Genomic DNA, 15,089 nt, shown 5'->3' with positions numbered 1-15,089 from the left:
TCCCGAGTCCCGCCCATCAATCACCTCGACAGCCTCCCACCAGGTGAGAAGCCGGGACCACCCTGGTGCTTTGGTGTTTTTACTCCCTCGCCTGCGCTTTCCCCCTCCGGCCCTGCACCGGGCCTCCGGTGGCTCCCGTTCAGCTCCAGGAAGAGCCGCATCCGCCCCACAGGCGCGGGCTCAGAGTCCACCCCGGGCCAGCTCCCGCCGCGCACGCCCACCTGTCCGCCGCGCAGGCGCAGCACGCGCCCGGCGCGCCCGGACTCCCCGCGCCCCGCGGTGCTCGGCCAGTGCGCAGGCGCGGCGGCCGATGCGAGTGCCTATGTGCGGGCGAGAAGATGGCGGCGGCGGGGGAAGCAGCGTGAGGAGTCGGGCGAGCGACAAGGCTCATTGAAACGGGCCGCCATGGCCCTCCGCAGCCCACAGGTAGCTGCCGGCCCGCGCCCTCGGCTGGAAGGGGCCCCGAGACGCGGCGGACGGGCAGCGGGGCGGGCGGCGGGCGAGCGCCCGCACCCTGGCCCGGAGCGAGGCGTGTGGGAGTGGGGGAGGGCGCCGGGACACGCTGCCTGGGACTAGGCCCCGAGCCTCCCGCAGTCATCGTGCCTCGGCCGCCCGCTGCCGCGGTCCGCCCCGCGCCCGAGCCCGCCGTCCCCCGCCCGTAGGAAGCCGCGGGAAGGGGGCGCACGGGCCCGCTGGAAGAGGGCGTGGGGGGAGGGCGCGAAGGGGTTAAACCTCCCTGGCTGGACCGCGCCGACTGTGGAAATGGGGCCCTTGTCACCCGGAGAGGCAGCCTGGGGGCTTCGGCAGGCCCATCGCGGGGCAGAGCTCCCAGCACTCCCGTAGCCTTTCTTCCCTGAGCAGATTTGTGGGTGTCCTGTTTCTCCCCGTCTCCAATGGTTGCTTTCTCAGCTCGATTGACCCCACGGGGGGCTTGGCTTGCTGGGTTACTCGTTTGTAGACTCAAGTCATGAAAGGAACATCCTTAGGTTACTGTTGCAAAGAAAACTGAAAATAAGTCGCCAGGGCTGTACTTTTACTCGCGAGTGACATCTTTTGCACGAATCCATGTCAGCCTGCCTGACAGTATGCACCCTGTCACAACAGTATCTAAAGTTAGGGCATGTTTATAATAACCCCGTAGAGGAAAGAAAGTAAAATGCACCTTTCGATTTTAGGGAGATGTATGTATGTGTCGAGTTGAGTTGGAGTCACACTCCTCCCCTCCCCCATGACAGATACTCTGTATAAAAAATCGACATGTTATTATTTGTCAGGTTTGCTGTAGACTGCTGATTTGTTAACATCGAATTCCTAGAAGTCATTGCACTTTTCTGCCGCCTCATTGTGCTTGTGTATTAAATATGGGGGAATGAAACAAAGTAGCTATTCGGTAAATAGCTGGTGGCGGGTAAATCCTAACCCTTTTAAAGTATTGGTTTTTGTTGCCTTTTTGGAAATGAAGTCGATTTTAATAACTGTTGCAATTAATGCGTGTTGTGGAACTTAAAACGTGAAAACCTTTTAAAAAAATAAATATACAGCCCTAACCGGTTTGGCTCAATGGAGAGAGCGTAGGCCTGTGGACCGAAGGGTCCCAGGTTCGATTCCGGTCAACGGCATGTCCCCAGTAGGGGGTTTGCAGGAGGCAGCTGATCGATGTTTCTCTCTCATCAATGTTTCTAATTCTCTATCCCTCTCCCTTCCTCTCTGTAAAAAATTAGTAAAATATATTTAAAAAAATAAAAATTAAATCTACAGAGAGTTGCAATTTCGTTAGATTTTTGGTGTGTACTGTAGTTAGTTTGCACTAAAAGTTTCTCCTCTAAACGTTTTGTTCACATGTACATCTACTCTTTAGTATTTAGTATCGTACTTTGTACAAAAAAGGGACTTAGTAGTTGGACAATTTTTACAAATGTGTAATTAAAAGATTTTAAGATATTTGGTATTTGCTTTTTTCTCAACTTAAAATATGCATGTAAATAGCTTATTATAGTAAGTATGGACAGGTTCAAGGGTTATTTTTTTTTTTTTTAAATAGGCCGCTTCAGCAGCAGTGGAATCTTTTTTTATTTTTTTTTTAATATATTTTATTGATTTTTTACAGAGAGGAAGGGAGAGGGATAGACAGAAACATCGATGAGAGAGAAACATCGATCAGCTGCCTCCTGCACACCTCCTACTGGGGATGTGCCCGCAACCAAGGTACATGCCCTCGACCGGAATCGAACCTGGGACCTTTCAGTCCGCAGGCCAACGTTCTATCCACGGAGCCAAACTGGTTAGGGCAGGTTCAAGGGTTATTGTGAACTGATGTGTAATAGAACATTCATGGTGTCGGCTGGTGTGGCTCAGTTGGTTGGATGTCGTTGAGCACCCAAAAGTTGCCGTGTTTTGATTCCTGGTCAGGGCGATTGATGTTTCTCTGTCATCTATGTTACTATCTCTCCCTCTCCCTTTCTGTCTCAGAAATCAATAAAACAAAACAAAACTATATTTTAAAAGAAAGAATATTTATAGTGATTTTGAAATGAAAAAAGCATGTTCAGGCACAATTCACTTCCATTATTATAGGCACTAATCACAATGCAAAATTGATTGAAATGTTAATTAGCAGTGATAATATGTGAACCTAATTGTAATTTTGTTTTCATTCATTGTTCTAGTACTGTATGTTTTATACAACAATATGGCCTATATACATCTTCATAAAATTGGAGTGGCAAAAGTTAGCTGGACATAAATACTAGCAGCACTTTGGGGTTATTCTTTTAAAGTATGTATGGTTTAAATGATATTAAGTTCTAGCATAGAGAGTTTAGTAAAGGAAATAGTAGGATTTCTCTCTTTTAAAGTACAGTAATGAAAACAAGTAATGAAGTTATAGGTGATGAGATTTAATTATTGGATCCTGCTTGAGTCAGGTTGAGCATTTTAATAAATTTTACTCAGTTACCTGCTGTCCTAAAGGTCCTTCAGCCTTAAAGGCCATTCATTCATTAATTCAACAAACATTGATTGAACACTTACCCTGAGCTAAGCACTATGATATGCATATTGCTTGTTTACTATTGGGAATAACAGCCACAAATTAACAGTAAGGGTGCTGTTTATTTTATCTTTAAAAAAATATTTTTATTGATTTCAGAGAGGGAAGGAGTGGGAGAGAGATAGAAACATCAGTGGTGTGAAAGAATCATTGATCGGCTGCCTCCTGCATGCCCTGCCACTGGGGATGGAGCCCAGAACCCTGGCATGTGCCCTGACTGGGAATTGAACCTCCTGGTTCATAGGTCGATGCTCAACCATTGAGCCACACCGGCAGGGAGTAAGGGTCCTGTTTTAAAATTGGATTAAGGTTGGAGTTTTAAAACTTTATATATATTTTGTCTTATTTTCATTCTGTTGATCGAATTCTGTTTCCTGAGTTGACATGAAACATTGCAAAACTTGGAAACATTTCTGATCCCAGTAGCTTTCAATATATATATATATATATATATATATATATATATATACTTAGCTTTCAATATTTTAACAAATACAAGTGATGAACTTTGACAATTGAAATATAAGTACTTCTCTAATTTATGAATATTTTTTGTCGAGAGGGAACTGATTAAATTATTCGGGATAATTAATTTGAACAGATTAGTTTTGCCTTAAACCAGAACAAATTTTTGTGATCATTGAAGTCATTTATAATGACATCCCCACAATAATGCTTCCTATACCCTATTAGATATCATGCAGCTGCTGTTGTCCTGGTCATCTGCAGCAGGCTCACCTCAGTCTTTTCATTGCCTTGAAATAGTGGGGCCCCCACATTTTACACTATGGAATATTTTGGACCCAATTTTACAGCATATGGCAGAGTGTTACTACAGGGTGTCCCCCCAAAAATGTATACACTTTGAATGATTCTAAAGTCAGTGCTTATTAACATATAGTTCATTTTCAAAATTTAAAAGAATCTATAGAAGTAAGTGTGTGTACATTTTTTGGGGACACCCTATATATTGATGAATATCTTTATATCTGACAACTGTATTAATAATTCTCAAAATACGTTTTTATTGGAGTCTTACATAGGAGCAACTAAAGTATATAAAATTATTTATACACAGGATACTTGGAGATACCTTTTTTCCTTTGCATACTGACAGCAAAATATTGAAACATATCCTAAGACTAATATGCTGTTTAAAGTTTGTGAGTTGATGGTTGTTGCCTCAGTGGTTTCCACAGAACAGCGGTGCAGATGAATGGCATCCAGGGCCTCGCCCTCATGCTCTGGAGCCCATATTGTTGGGACCAGAGTGTACTGAAATTATAGTGAATAATAAGTGGATCTGCCTCGTTCTGAACAACTCTTAGAGCAAAAGTTAGGAAATACATTCCAGAGCTTTTTTTTAAAATGTGGAACTGGCATGATTTAATAGTGTTCACATAGGAAAACTTAAAGGAGAAAATGATTACAAAGCTTAATGGTTATTTACTGCCAAGCCTAGTGACACATTTACTTTGTGCTTTCTTTGCTCAGAAGAGAGTATTCAGGTACTTCAGGAAAGTTGTATCTCTCTACTTGAAGTAGTTACATCAAGGTTATTTTTGTTTGTTTTAGCGTTTTTGCAGATTTCAGACATGTAAGTACTTGCTAATGGATCTGGTTTTTCAAGTGGCACATTAAAGGTGGTTGCTGAGGACATGTCTTACTTTCTAATATGCCAAGTATGAAAAAATAGGAAGAGTTTGCTTTTGAATTGGTAATTAGACTATTATATTTCTATTAACTGCCACACATACAAAAATCACTGTGGCACCAAACAGATAAATCTGTTTGCAATGGAATTTACTGGCCTTAGGCCATTGGATTACTGTCATTTGTCACTTTAGTGCTACTTCAGCAGTGTAGATGTTCATTTTCAAAGACTTACATGTGCTTGGACTGCAATTTTCCTGTTTATTGAACTGCTCTCCCGAAAAGTCTTTCTATGACCATTTCTGTCCATTGGCTGGATTAAGAATTTCTGTAGGTATACATACTAGTAATAAAGGTAGCCCAAGGGGTATGTTCATAGTATTTGTTTCAAGACTCAAACATTGTAGAATCTATCATAAACCTAGATGTGGAGTCTCAGAATGTAGACTTTTCACGAGCTGGCTACTACTTTCTATTTGAAGGCTCCTCGGCCATACCCCATTTTCAGCAGAAGACCTGAGAAACCAGAAGCTGTCAGCCAGTTAACTCCATTCTGCCTTCTGCCTTCTGTCTTGAAGCATGCCATGCTGTGGTTGTCCTCTCCTGTGAATAGGGTAGGTGAGGTATTGAGGTAGAAGTGTGGTTTGGGACTGAGAGAGAGGGGCAGTGCGGAGAATTAAAGCATGTATAGTGTTAGCCCAGTGCCTGCCACCAAGTGTCTACACTCTCATGATGACTAGTCTGATTTTCAGGCCCATCCCATTTTGTCTCTGCAGCTTTATTGGTTACCATTCTTTAGATCAATTCTCAATTTATTTTTCTGCTATCAGCTCGAGGGCCACTTCCTAAGCCTGCACTCTCTTACTCAAGTATTAGAAATGTGTTAGAAATGAAAGTGCATCCTAATGGACAGGCTGCGGTCCCCACTATTCTGCCTTCTTGATATTACATTTAGTCCCCACCTTCCCCCCATATTTGATGGTGGTGGATTTTTGTTTCCCCTTTAGTCTTTATGAAGAAACTAGAGGCCCAGTGCACAAATTTGTGCATGGGTGGGGCCTGGTAGCCCCAGCCCCACCCCTGATTGATGTGGGAGGAGATTGGGGGCAGAGCTGGCTGGGAGGAAGGGCCCATCAGGGGCGGGGACAGCGGGGGTGGGGGGGGGGGCAGGGGGGCGCCGGCCCTAATCCCCAAAAAACACAAATTAAGACTACACCTGTTGCCTGGCCAGAGTGGCTTAGTTGTTGTTCTGTGCACCAAAAGGCTTCTGGTTCAATTGCTGGCAGGGCACATTCCTGGGTTGCAGGTTCAATCCCTAGGTGGGGCACTTCCAGAAAGTAACCAGTCAGTGTCACTCTCTCATATCAATGTTTCTCTCTGTCTCTCTCTCTAAACCGGCGGTCACCAACCGGTAGTCTGTGAGGTCCGAAAGGTTGGTGACCGCTGGTTTAAGGAAACCTTTGGAGCAGTGGTCGACAACCGGTGGTCCTCGGACAGTGGTCCGCGAGGTCCGGAAGGTTGGCGACCGCTGCTCTAAACATATCCTCGGGTAAGGATGAAAAATAATGAAAATAAAGTATGTCTTAAAACAAAAAAAAGACTGCCTTTATTGTTGTGGATGGGAGTCCCATGAGTATTATAGCCCCCAAACGCCCACCTGAGCTATATAGTCCTTAGCTGAGATCCACTGATTGCACTGCAAGTGGTGGGGATGGCTCTTTGGACCATCTTCTCAACTTTAGTCTTCTCACTGTTGACAAAAATAGAAGTTTACCATTGTGAATATGTGTCAAAAATGTTCATTTTTGTGTTTAATATATTGAGTAAAGCTGCATATCAGTATAAATTACATTTTGCAAGCCGTGGACCTTGTGAACTAGAACTGCCCAAGAACATTTAATAGATGGTTCTGCATTGAAAATTTTGATTTGCCTTTGGTCTAACGAGGTGTTACAATCTGCATTCATTTTTTTCACGTAAACATGATAGTGTCATAGTGTTCTCTGTGCAGTGTATTTTTATTTTTATTATATTCATTTAAATTTAGTCAGGACCAATTAACTTGTGAATTTATTTGGTGTTCTGATAACTGTCAGGAGGATTACTAGTGGGTTTTTTTGCATGTGTGTTTCTTTTATTGTAGACAGTTTATAACATTAGAGGAGGCAGCAATGACTCTCTTTTTAAAAAATAAAATGTATTTTTATTGATTTCAGAGAGGAAGGGAGAGGGAGAGAGAGAGAAACATCAGTGATGAAAGAGAATCATCGATTGGCTGCCTCCTGCACACCTGACACTGGGGATTGAGCCCACAACCCGGGCACGTGCCCTTGACTGGAATCGAACCCAGGACCCTTCAGTCCGCAGCCTGACATTCTATCCACTGAGCCAAACCGGCTAGGGTGCAGTGCCTCTCTTGAGAGACTTTCATCTTAACTCATTAAAATGTATACTCCCTATTCTTTCTGAAAATAGCAAATTATTTTAATTTTATTGATTTCAGAGAGGAAGGGAAAGGGATAAAGATAGAAACATCATTATTGAGAGAATCATTGATTGGTTGCCTCCTGCATGCCTTGCTACTGGGGATCAAGCCTACAACTCAAGTATGTGCCCTGACTGGGAATCGAACTGTGACCCCCTGGTTCATAGGTCGATGCTCAACCACTGAGCCATGCTGGCTGGACTGCTCTTGGTTCTTATAGAACTCTTGGCTTTTCCATGCAACAACTACACAGTGTGAGGTAAGTGCCAGGAGCATAAACTTTATTTTTCATCTGTGACTAGAGTTCTGTTTAGTGAGAAAGGTAAGAGAAAAAAAAAATCTTAATATGCTCTTCAGTTTTGGCTGGAAGCTTAGCTGAATATAACTTGAACTTGACACAGTGATGCTGTAGCAGTATTCTAGCAATGACTAGACTTGGACACAGAGTTACCAGGGCTGAGTTTGGAAACAGTTTACCTCACATCCCAAGGTACATGTTGAACAAACACGTTTTTTAAAAAAATATTTTTATTGATTTAGAGAGGAAGGGAGAGGGAGAGATAGAAACATCAATGATGAGAGAGAATAATTGCTTGGCTGCCTCCTGCAAGTCCCACACTGGGGATCGAGCCCGAAACCCAGGCATGTGCCCTGACCGGGAATCGAACTGTGACCTCCTGGTTCATAGGTCGATGCTCAACCACTGAGTCACACCAGCGGGCCAAATGAGTTTTTTGTTTGTTTTTTTTTAAGGTGGACAGAAAGTTAAAGTACCTTTTGTTTCTTTGCCGTTGATTTCTTATTGGGTGATAGATTTGAGTTAGCTCTTTTAATTAGTTCATCACTTCTCTATGAAAAAGGAAAGTAATTCCATATATGTGGCTTTGAGGGCCCTTTGGACTTTGATTCTGTAGGTGCTTCATCTTTTCTCCTATGGTCAGTTGGCCATTCGAGGAGGCCTGCAGCCTGCTGGGCCTGTATTGGGCTCTGTGTTCAGGGTGGTGAAAAGAAGACATGGCCCTGCTTGGTGAAGGTAGCACCAGACAGATGGTCGTCTAACTAGAGCTTTGGCCGGTGCCCTTAAGTAGGAGTTCAGGGGCCCTGAGGGTGATCTGATGGGCTCAGGAAGGTTTTCTTGAATATGTGTGTTCTGGTTCTCCAGTGCCTTCACTGCCTAGCATAGCATCTTGCCTTAATTGTGTGTCAGATGGATAAGTTAATTGACAGAGGGACCAGTTGAAGGAAATAAAGAGCACAGCTGGTTGTCATTCAGTATGTTCAGGGCTGCATGTGGGTTTGTTTTGTTGTTTCTGGTTCTGGCAATGAAGAACAGGACCACAGCATACAGATCCATGATTAAGAAGAGGTGGGCTGCTATTAAAGTATTTTAGATTGATGATAATTTCTGCAATAATAATGGGTGACCTCTAGCTTTCTTTAAGGTTTTTTATGGCTCTCTGTGTCTCTGTTATGTAGTTTCTTCGGTCCAGGTGCCTGACCTGTATATCAGATATTTCTCTCTGTTTTGTTTCATTATTTGGGCTGTTTTTTTTTTTTTTTTTAAATGTAGTTCTGAGATCATAGGACAGTTATTGATGCGAATAAGATGTTTTCACCATATTTTTCCCATGCCCAGTTGGTAGGCCATGGCAGTGATCCTTCTTTGACATGGCAAGAGCAGATGCCCTTATCCCCTAAATTTGAGAGCCAAGGCAAGGAGATGTTAGCCTTCAGGTAGAGAGCCTGTGTGTCAGTGATGAGCTTGGAAAGAGAACTTTTCAGTTGGTTTGCCTGTTATTTTTTATATTTGCCACCTTTATCACTGTAGATATCTCAGCCAATGTCATCATTAATCTACTAGGTTTTTTAAATATTTTCTTTCATTTGTTTAATTTTTTTTTCAGTTACAATTTACATTCAGTATTATTTTGTATTAGTTTCAGGTGTATGGATTCATTTTTTAGTTGTTTCTAATTGTGAGTTGATTCTTAGAGCTAATTAAAGCACAATAGTAAACTGAAGGATAAATATCTTTAATTCATTAATTATTTTGGAGGCACAGCTGGAGTTATATTTTGCTAAGTAATATAGAAGAATAATTTGTATTAATTTAAAACACTACTTCCTGCCCTGGCCAGTGTGGTTCAGTTGGTTGGGCATTGTCCCGTGCACCGAAAGCTCGTTGGTTTGATTCTAGGTCAGCATATGCCCAGAGTTGGGGCTTGATCCCAGGTAGGGGGAGTGCAGGAGGCAGCCAATCAATGATTTGCTCTCACATATATGTTTCTCTTCCCTTCCTCTCTAAAAATCAGTAAAAATATCTTTGAAATACTGCTTCCTCAGTGTGACATGGCAAATTCTTAGCTATCAGCACCCGTTGTTCATTCTTTATTTTAAGCAGATAGTAATTTTGCATTTTTTACTGCTTCTAAGTAACTGGTTTTCATTAACCAAAGCAACTCATTAAGGGGAACATTCTGTATTTCCTCAAGATTGGAAGGAGAAGGGTATATGTACCAACTACCATAAATACTTCTTGTTAGGCAGTTCTAGATTTTTTCCAAGGTATTTGAAGAGACCATTGGCAAGGACCAACAAATCAGAAGAAAATCATTTATGTAGAAGCTCTGATTTAGTGATGCACCTTCCTTCCTAGCAGGTGGCTTTAGTAGCCAAGCTTTTGTTGGCTTGGTTCCAGTATATTTCATTAAGTGAGAAATCTTGTAAAACAGATGCATTTACAAGTTTTTGCCCATGTAGCACTCTGTTTAATGAAACACTAGAGTTTTGATTCAGTGTTGTTGGCAGTAGTTGTCCATGTGTGCAGTGTGGGGTTTGAGTAGGTGGTCAGGGGGTTCAGGCAATTATCAAGGCTGAGCCAGGTGCCAACGATCTGAGGTGGTAATTGAGTGATGATGGCATAGAGGCTTAAAGGCAGGCACCCTTACAGTGATAGCATGGAGCAAAATACAAATACACACAAGAGTTTAGGTCAGTGGTTCTCAACCTTGGCTGCACATTAGAATCACCTGGGAATCTTTTTAAAATCCTGATTTCTGGGCCTCATCCTCCGGAAATTCTGTTTCTTTGTTATGGGGTGGGGCCACAACATTAGTAACAAAGAAATAGAATTTCTGGAGGATGAGGCCCAGAAGTCAGGATTTTAAAAAGATTCCCAGGTGATTCTAATGTGCAGCCAAGGTTGAGAACCACTGGTTTTGGTAGTGTTTGTTGTGTGGACAAGGAATATGAAATCTTAAAAAACAAAAACAAACCCAAATCAGATCATAGGACAGTTATTAGATGTTTACAAATACAGAGTACTTAAGAATTCTATTTATGTAAATGAAAGATTAATTCTAAGGTGGTTGTTTTTCAAGAGCTGTTTTATAATACAGCTTTATCCTCAATTGTAGATGTGCATCAGTTAATTTGTGCATGAAAAAAAACTCAACCTTATTGTGTTATACTTTAACAATAAATGTACCCATTATAAGTTTGCAGTTGACCTTTTAAGACATATTTTTATTGATTTCTGAGAGGAAGTAAGAGGGAGAGATAGATACATCAATGATGAGAATCATTGATCGGCTGCCTCCTGCAGTGGGGATCAGGCCCACAACCCAACATGTGCCCTTGACTGGAATTGAACTTTGGGACCCTTCATTCTACAGGCGGACGCTGTATCTACTGAGCCAAGCCAGCTAGGGCTAAAGTTTTCTTTAAAGCTTAATCAGCCCTAACCGGTTTGGCTCAGTGGATAGAGCGTCGGCCTGTGGACTGAAGGGTCCCAGGTTCTATTCTGGTCAAGGGCATGTACCTTGGTTGCGGGCACATTCCCAGTAGGGGGTGTGCAGGAGGCAGCTGATCGATGTTGCTAACTCTATCCCTCTCCCTTCCTCTCTGTAAAAAAATCAATAAAATATATTTAAAGCTTAATCAACTTTCTTGATGATGTTTAATTTAAAAATTAGATATTATATCTTAATTATATTTAAAGATTATATTTAAAAATGAAAATTGTGCTCCTGTCTGGAACATCTCTGGTGATGGTTAAAAGCAATAAAAACCAGTCAGAGCAGTCAAGTTAAAATTTTGTCAGCCCACTTATGTCTGGGTGTTTAAACTACCATTGTGAATATGCAGAGGTTATCATTCCTTATCCCTAGAACTTCATTTGTTGTGTTTTTTTCTCTTTTTCCTGAATTCATTTGTTCAACCAAGTATTTTAAGCACCTACTACTATATGCCAAGTACTTTATTAACTGTTCAGGATACAAAGATGAATTTAACTTGGTTCCTGTTTTGGAGGCATAATAGTATATGTGCAGTGAATTTCACCCATTACAAGTATATTGTTTGATGAGTTTTAACAAATGTATATATTTGTGTAATTACCTCCACTATTGTGTAATTAACTCCAGAGTTAAGACAACCATTTCTACCATTTCCATCACTCCCAAAAGCTCCCCAAAGTTTCCCCTATGCTCCCTTGCAATCTCTTCTCATTCATCCCTGGCCCCAGCAAAGATAGAACTATGGTTGATCCTTGAACAACTCAGGAGTAGAGGCGTTGACTCCCATAGTCAAAATTTTGCATATAATTTTTGACTCCCCAAAACCCTACCAGACCCTTGTCTCTCGCCATCAGTAAACCCTTGGCGTCCGAGGACTTCCAACCACGGATCAAAAACAGTACAAGTATTTATTTAAAAAAAAAATTCATGTTAGTAGACCTGTGCAGCTCAAACCTGTGTTGTTCAAGGGTCAACTGTACTGTTTCAGTTTTCTTTTGTATTGACAGTCTTTTTTCTTTTTGCCCCTCCCCTCCTCTCCCCTCCCCTCCCCTCCCCTCCTTTCTCCTCCCTCTGTCCCTCCCCTGTCCCTCCCCTCCCTTCCCTCTGCCCTCTTCTCCCCCTCCCCTCCCATCCCCTTTCCCTCCCCTCCCCTCCCACTGTCCCTCCTCTTCCCCCTTACTCTGATTAGCACTCAGGTGTTTGTAATGGTTGTGAAAATAGGTGGAATCTTCCCTAATTTATTAGCTGTGTTCCATGTGATAAAAATTCTATATAGCAAGTTATTGAATAATGAGGGTTGTTTCTATTATCTTGCTGTTTAGTACTAGTTTAGCAAAAGTTAAAATTTAACTGTCATTGTGTAATATAACTAATTCAGACATGAGACTGGAAAGTTTGTAAGTTGGCTTTTTGTTAAATGAATCAGGTTCTCCAATTTGGAGATGCAGTCTAAAAACAAGTTTTAGCCCAGAATCTCCATGAAAGCACTTAGAGCAGCGGTTCTCAACCTGTGGGTCGCGACCCCTTTGACGGTCGAACAACCCTTTCACAGGGGTCGCCTAAGACCATCCTGCATATCAGATATTTACATTACGACTCATAACAGTAGCAACATTACAGTTATGAAGTAGCAACGAAAATAATTTTATGGTTGGGTCACAACATGAGGAACTGTATTTAAAGGGCCAGAAGGTTGAGAACCACTGACTTAGAGTATATTAAAGCCAACCTATTAAAAAGCCTACTTTGGAAGGTGAGAGGATATCTTCTGATAGGACTTTAATAGAATAGCCCTAACTGGTTTGGCTCAGTGGATAGAGCGTCGGCCTGCGGATTGAAAGGTCCCAGGTTCGATTCCAGCCAAGGGCATGTACCTTGGTTGTGGGCACATCCCCAGTAGGGAGTGTGCAGGAGGCAGCTGATTGATGTTTCTCTCTCATCGATGTTTCTAACTCTCTATCCCTCTCCCTTCCTCTCTGTAAAAAATCAATAAAAAATATTTTTTAAAAAATAGAATAAAATACACAAACCATGTGAAACTAGACACTAAATTTTAGTACTTTGACATTTGAATCCTAAGGAGGGTTGCTATCTGTGGGTGTGACTTTATTACAAAATTTATCCATTTTGGGACTCCTCTGCCCCAAGAAAGTAAAGCAGAATTCTGCTACAACCCAGTTGGTTGAGGAATAAGCCTTTCTCTGCCTCCCTCTTTTTTCTTCTCTCTCTCTCTCTGCCATTTGTAACACTCATTGCAACTTGCAGTATACTTGCACTGTTACAAAACTAAATGTCGGTGTGTCCTGAACCCTGTGTTTGTCTAATTCAAAGTTTATTCTCATAATCTAGCACAGTTCACTGTGGATAGTTGGTGCTCAATACACATTGTTAAATCAACAAAATTCCTGCTGTGCTTTGACTGTTTAAACAATGTCATCCCCAGATGCCCTCAGCCCTTGGCAACCAGAATCTACTTTCTGTATCTAGGGATTTGCCTTTTCTGGACATTTTATATGAATGGAATCATACAACATGTGATTCTTTGAGTCTGGCTTCTTTCACTCAGCATCATGTTTTCAGGGTCCATCCTAGGGGGTAGCCTGTATTAGTCTGAGAATATTTCCAAACGAGTGTTTCTCTTAGTCTTTGTTAGATCCAGGAGATCCTCTGGAACTGGGAAGGACTTTGGAGGTTGTCTAGACCAGCATCCCCTCATTTTAGAGATGAAATTAAGGCATTTATTACTCAAAACAGTTTATTAGTTCTTAATATTTCTCATATCCCAAATTCAGTTTCCTTGGGTCGGGAAACCAGGGAGAAGACTGTATTTCTCCTAGGCTTCCTTTTATCTGTGACTTGGTTCTGTCCTTTCACCCTGTGAGGCTTGACTTTGGATCTGTACATGGGAGTTGTTCCTGAATAGTTGCCTGACTGCCTTGGAACCTGTGAAGTACGATGCACATGCAGCAAAGTGTGTATTGATCACTGCCTTTGTATCTTAATGTTTACCTCAGAGGCTGATCTCCTATTTCCGTGAGTTTTGGAGAGCAGAGAACATTGGTTGGGTAGCACCCTGCACATGCATTCACACTTCTGGAGTTGAAATTTTGGAAGCTTGATTGAAGACTCAATAGGCTGTACTGCAGTGCCTCCTGGTGCCATGACGTAGTGGTAGTTCTCCATTTCTGCTTTGCAGAAAGTGGTGTTTGTGGACCTTAGATCTGTGGAGAAATGCAGGGAAACAGCAAACATCTCTCCTCCTCCATCTTCCTTGGGCGGAAAATCTTTGCTTTTCCTTTAGCACAAACACTGGTATTTTCAGCTTTGCCCAGCCCTTTCCCCAGGGTTTATAGACCAGGCCCTCTGACAGGTTGGCTTGTCCGGCGCAGCTACACCCAGGGGCTGTGCATCAGGGAGGTGTCTTGTTTCCATCCTAACTGTGTTGTGGACATGCCCCCTTTTTCCTCAAGAATTTCTTATATATGTATTTTTCATGTCCTCCTAGAAAGGATGAGAAAATAATAAGACATGAGAACAGTGGGAGTTCTGTAAGCCTGAGCTGGGGTCAGTTGGACATGAGGGAAAAGGGAGCTTTCTTCCTTGGGGGTCGGAGTTGGGGGTGGGGAGAGCCACTCTGCCTCCCAGGCTGGCTTTCTTAAGGAGCATGGAAAGGTTGGACGGCCTGGTGATGTGTTCTCCTTTCCTGTGAGTGTCATGGCAGCTGGGAAAGGAACACTTGATGTAGCTTTCATGACTCCATTATTCACCTACCTCTGGTGGGAATTGCTTAAAACCTAGAGCAATTTCTAGTTTTGACTTGCTTTATTTGATACAGCTATTAGAAGAGTAGAGTTCTTAATGACATTTCTGTAATGTGGTGTGACCACCAGAGGAACTTCAGGCATTTTCTTTTGTTTCATCCTCATAGCACCCATTTATTGAGCATCTGTATGTGCTAAGCCCTGCACCAAGCTTTGGAAATGTACTTCTTTGTTCCTATTGTTTAGTTTCCCGTGCAAACTTAATTGTCCTATGTTTTAACTCTGTCTTACAGGACAAATTAATTCATGTGGTCAGTGGCATTTTCTTCCCCACTGATTATAAA

At 42.2% G+C, this 15,089-nt stretch overlaps 1 protein-coding gene across 1 annotated transcript in view; it reads left to right on the top strand.

The window, feature by feature from the left end:
- The first annotated feature begins 248 nt into the window (after positions 1-248).
- Positions 249-15,089, top strand: part of USP10 (ubiquitin specific peptidase 10) — a 63,542-nt gene continuing 48,701 nt past the window's right edge. The window contains exon 1 of the mRNA XM_036345266.1: positions 249-426. Within this exon, the coding sequence (XP_036201159.1) occupies positions 406-426 (21 nt within the window). The 5' untranslated portion in view covers positions 249-405. The remainder of the gene's footprint in view (positions 427-15,089) is intronic.

Source organism: Myotis myotis, unplaced genomic scaffold (genome assembly GCF_014108235.1).
Source record: "Myotis myotis isolate mMyoMyo1 unplaced genomic scaffold, mMyoMyo1.p scaffold_m19_p_19, whole genome shotgun sequence".
Lineage (NCBI taxonomy): Eukaryota > Metazoa > Chordata > Mammalia > Chiroptera > Vespertilionidae > Myotis > Myotis myotis.
The sequence above is the reverse complement of the archived record's forward strand: the minus strand, read 5'-3'. Positions and strand labels throughout refer to the sequence as shown.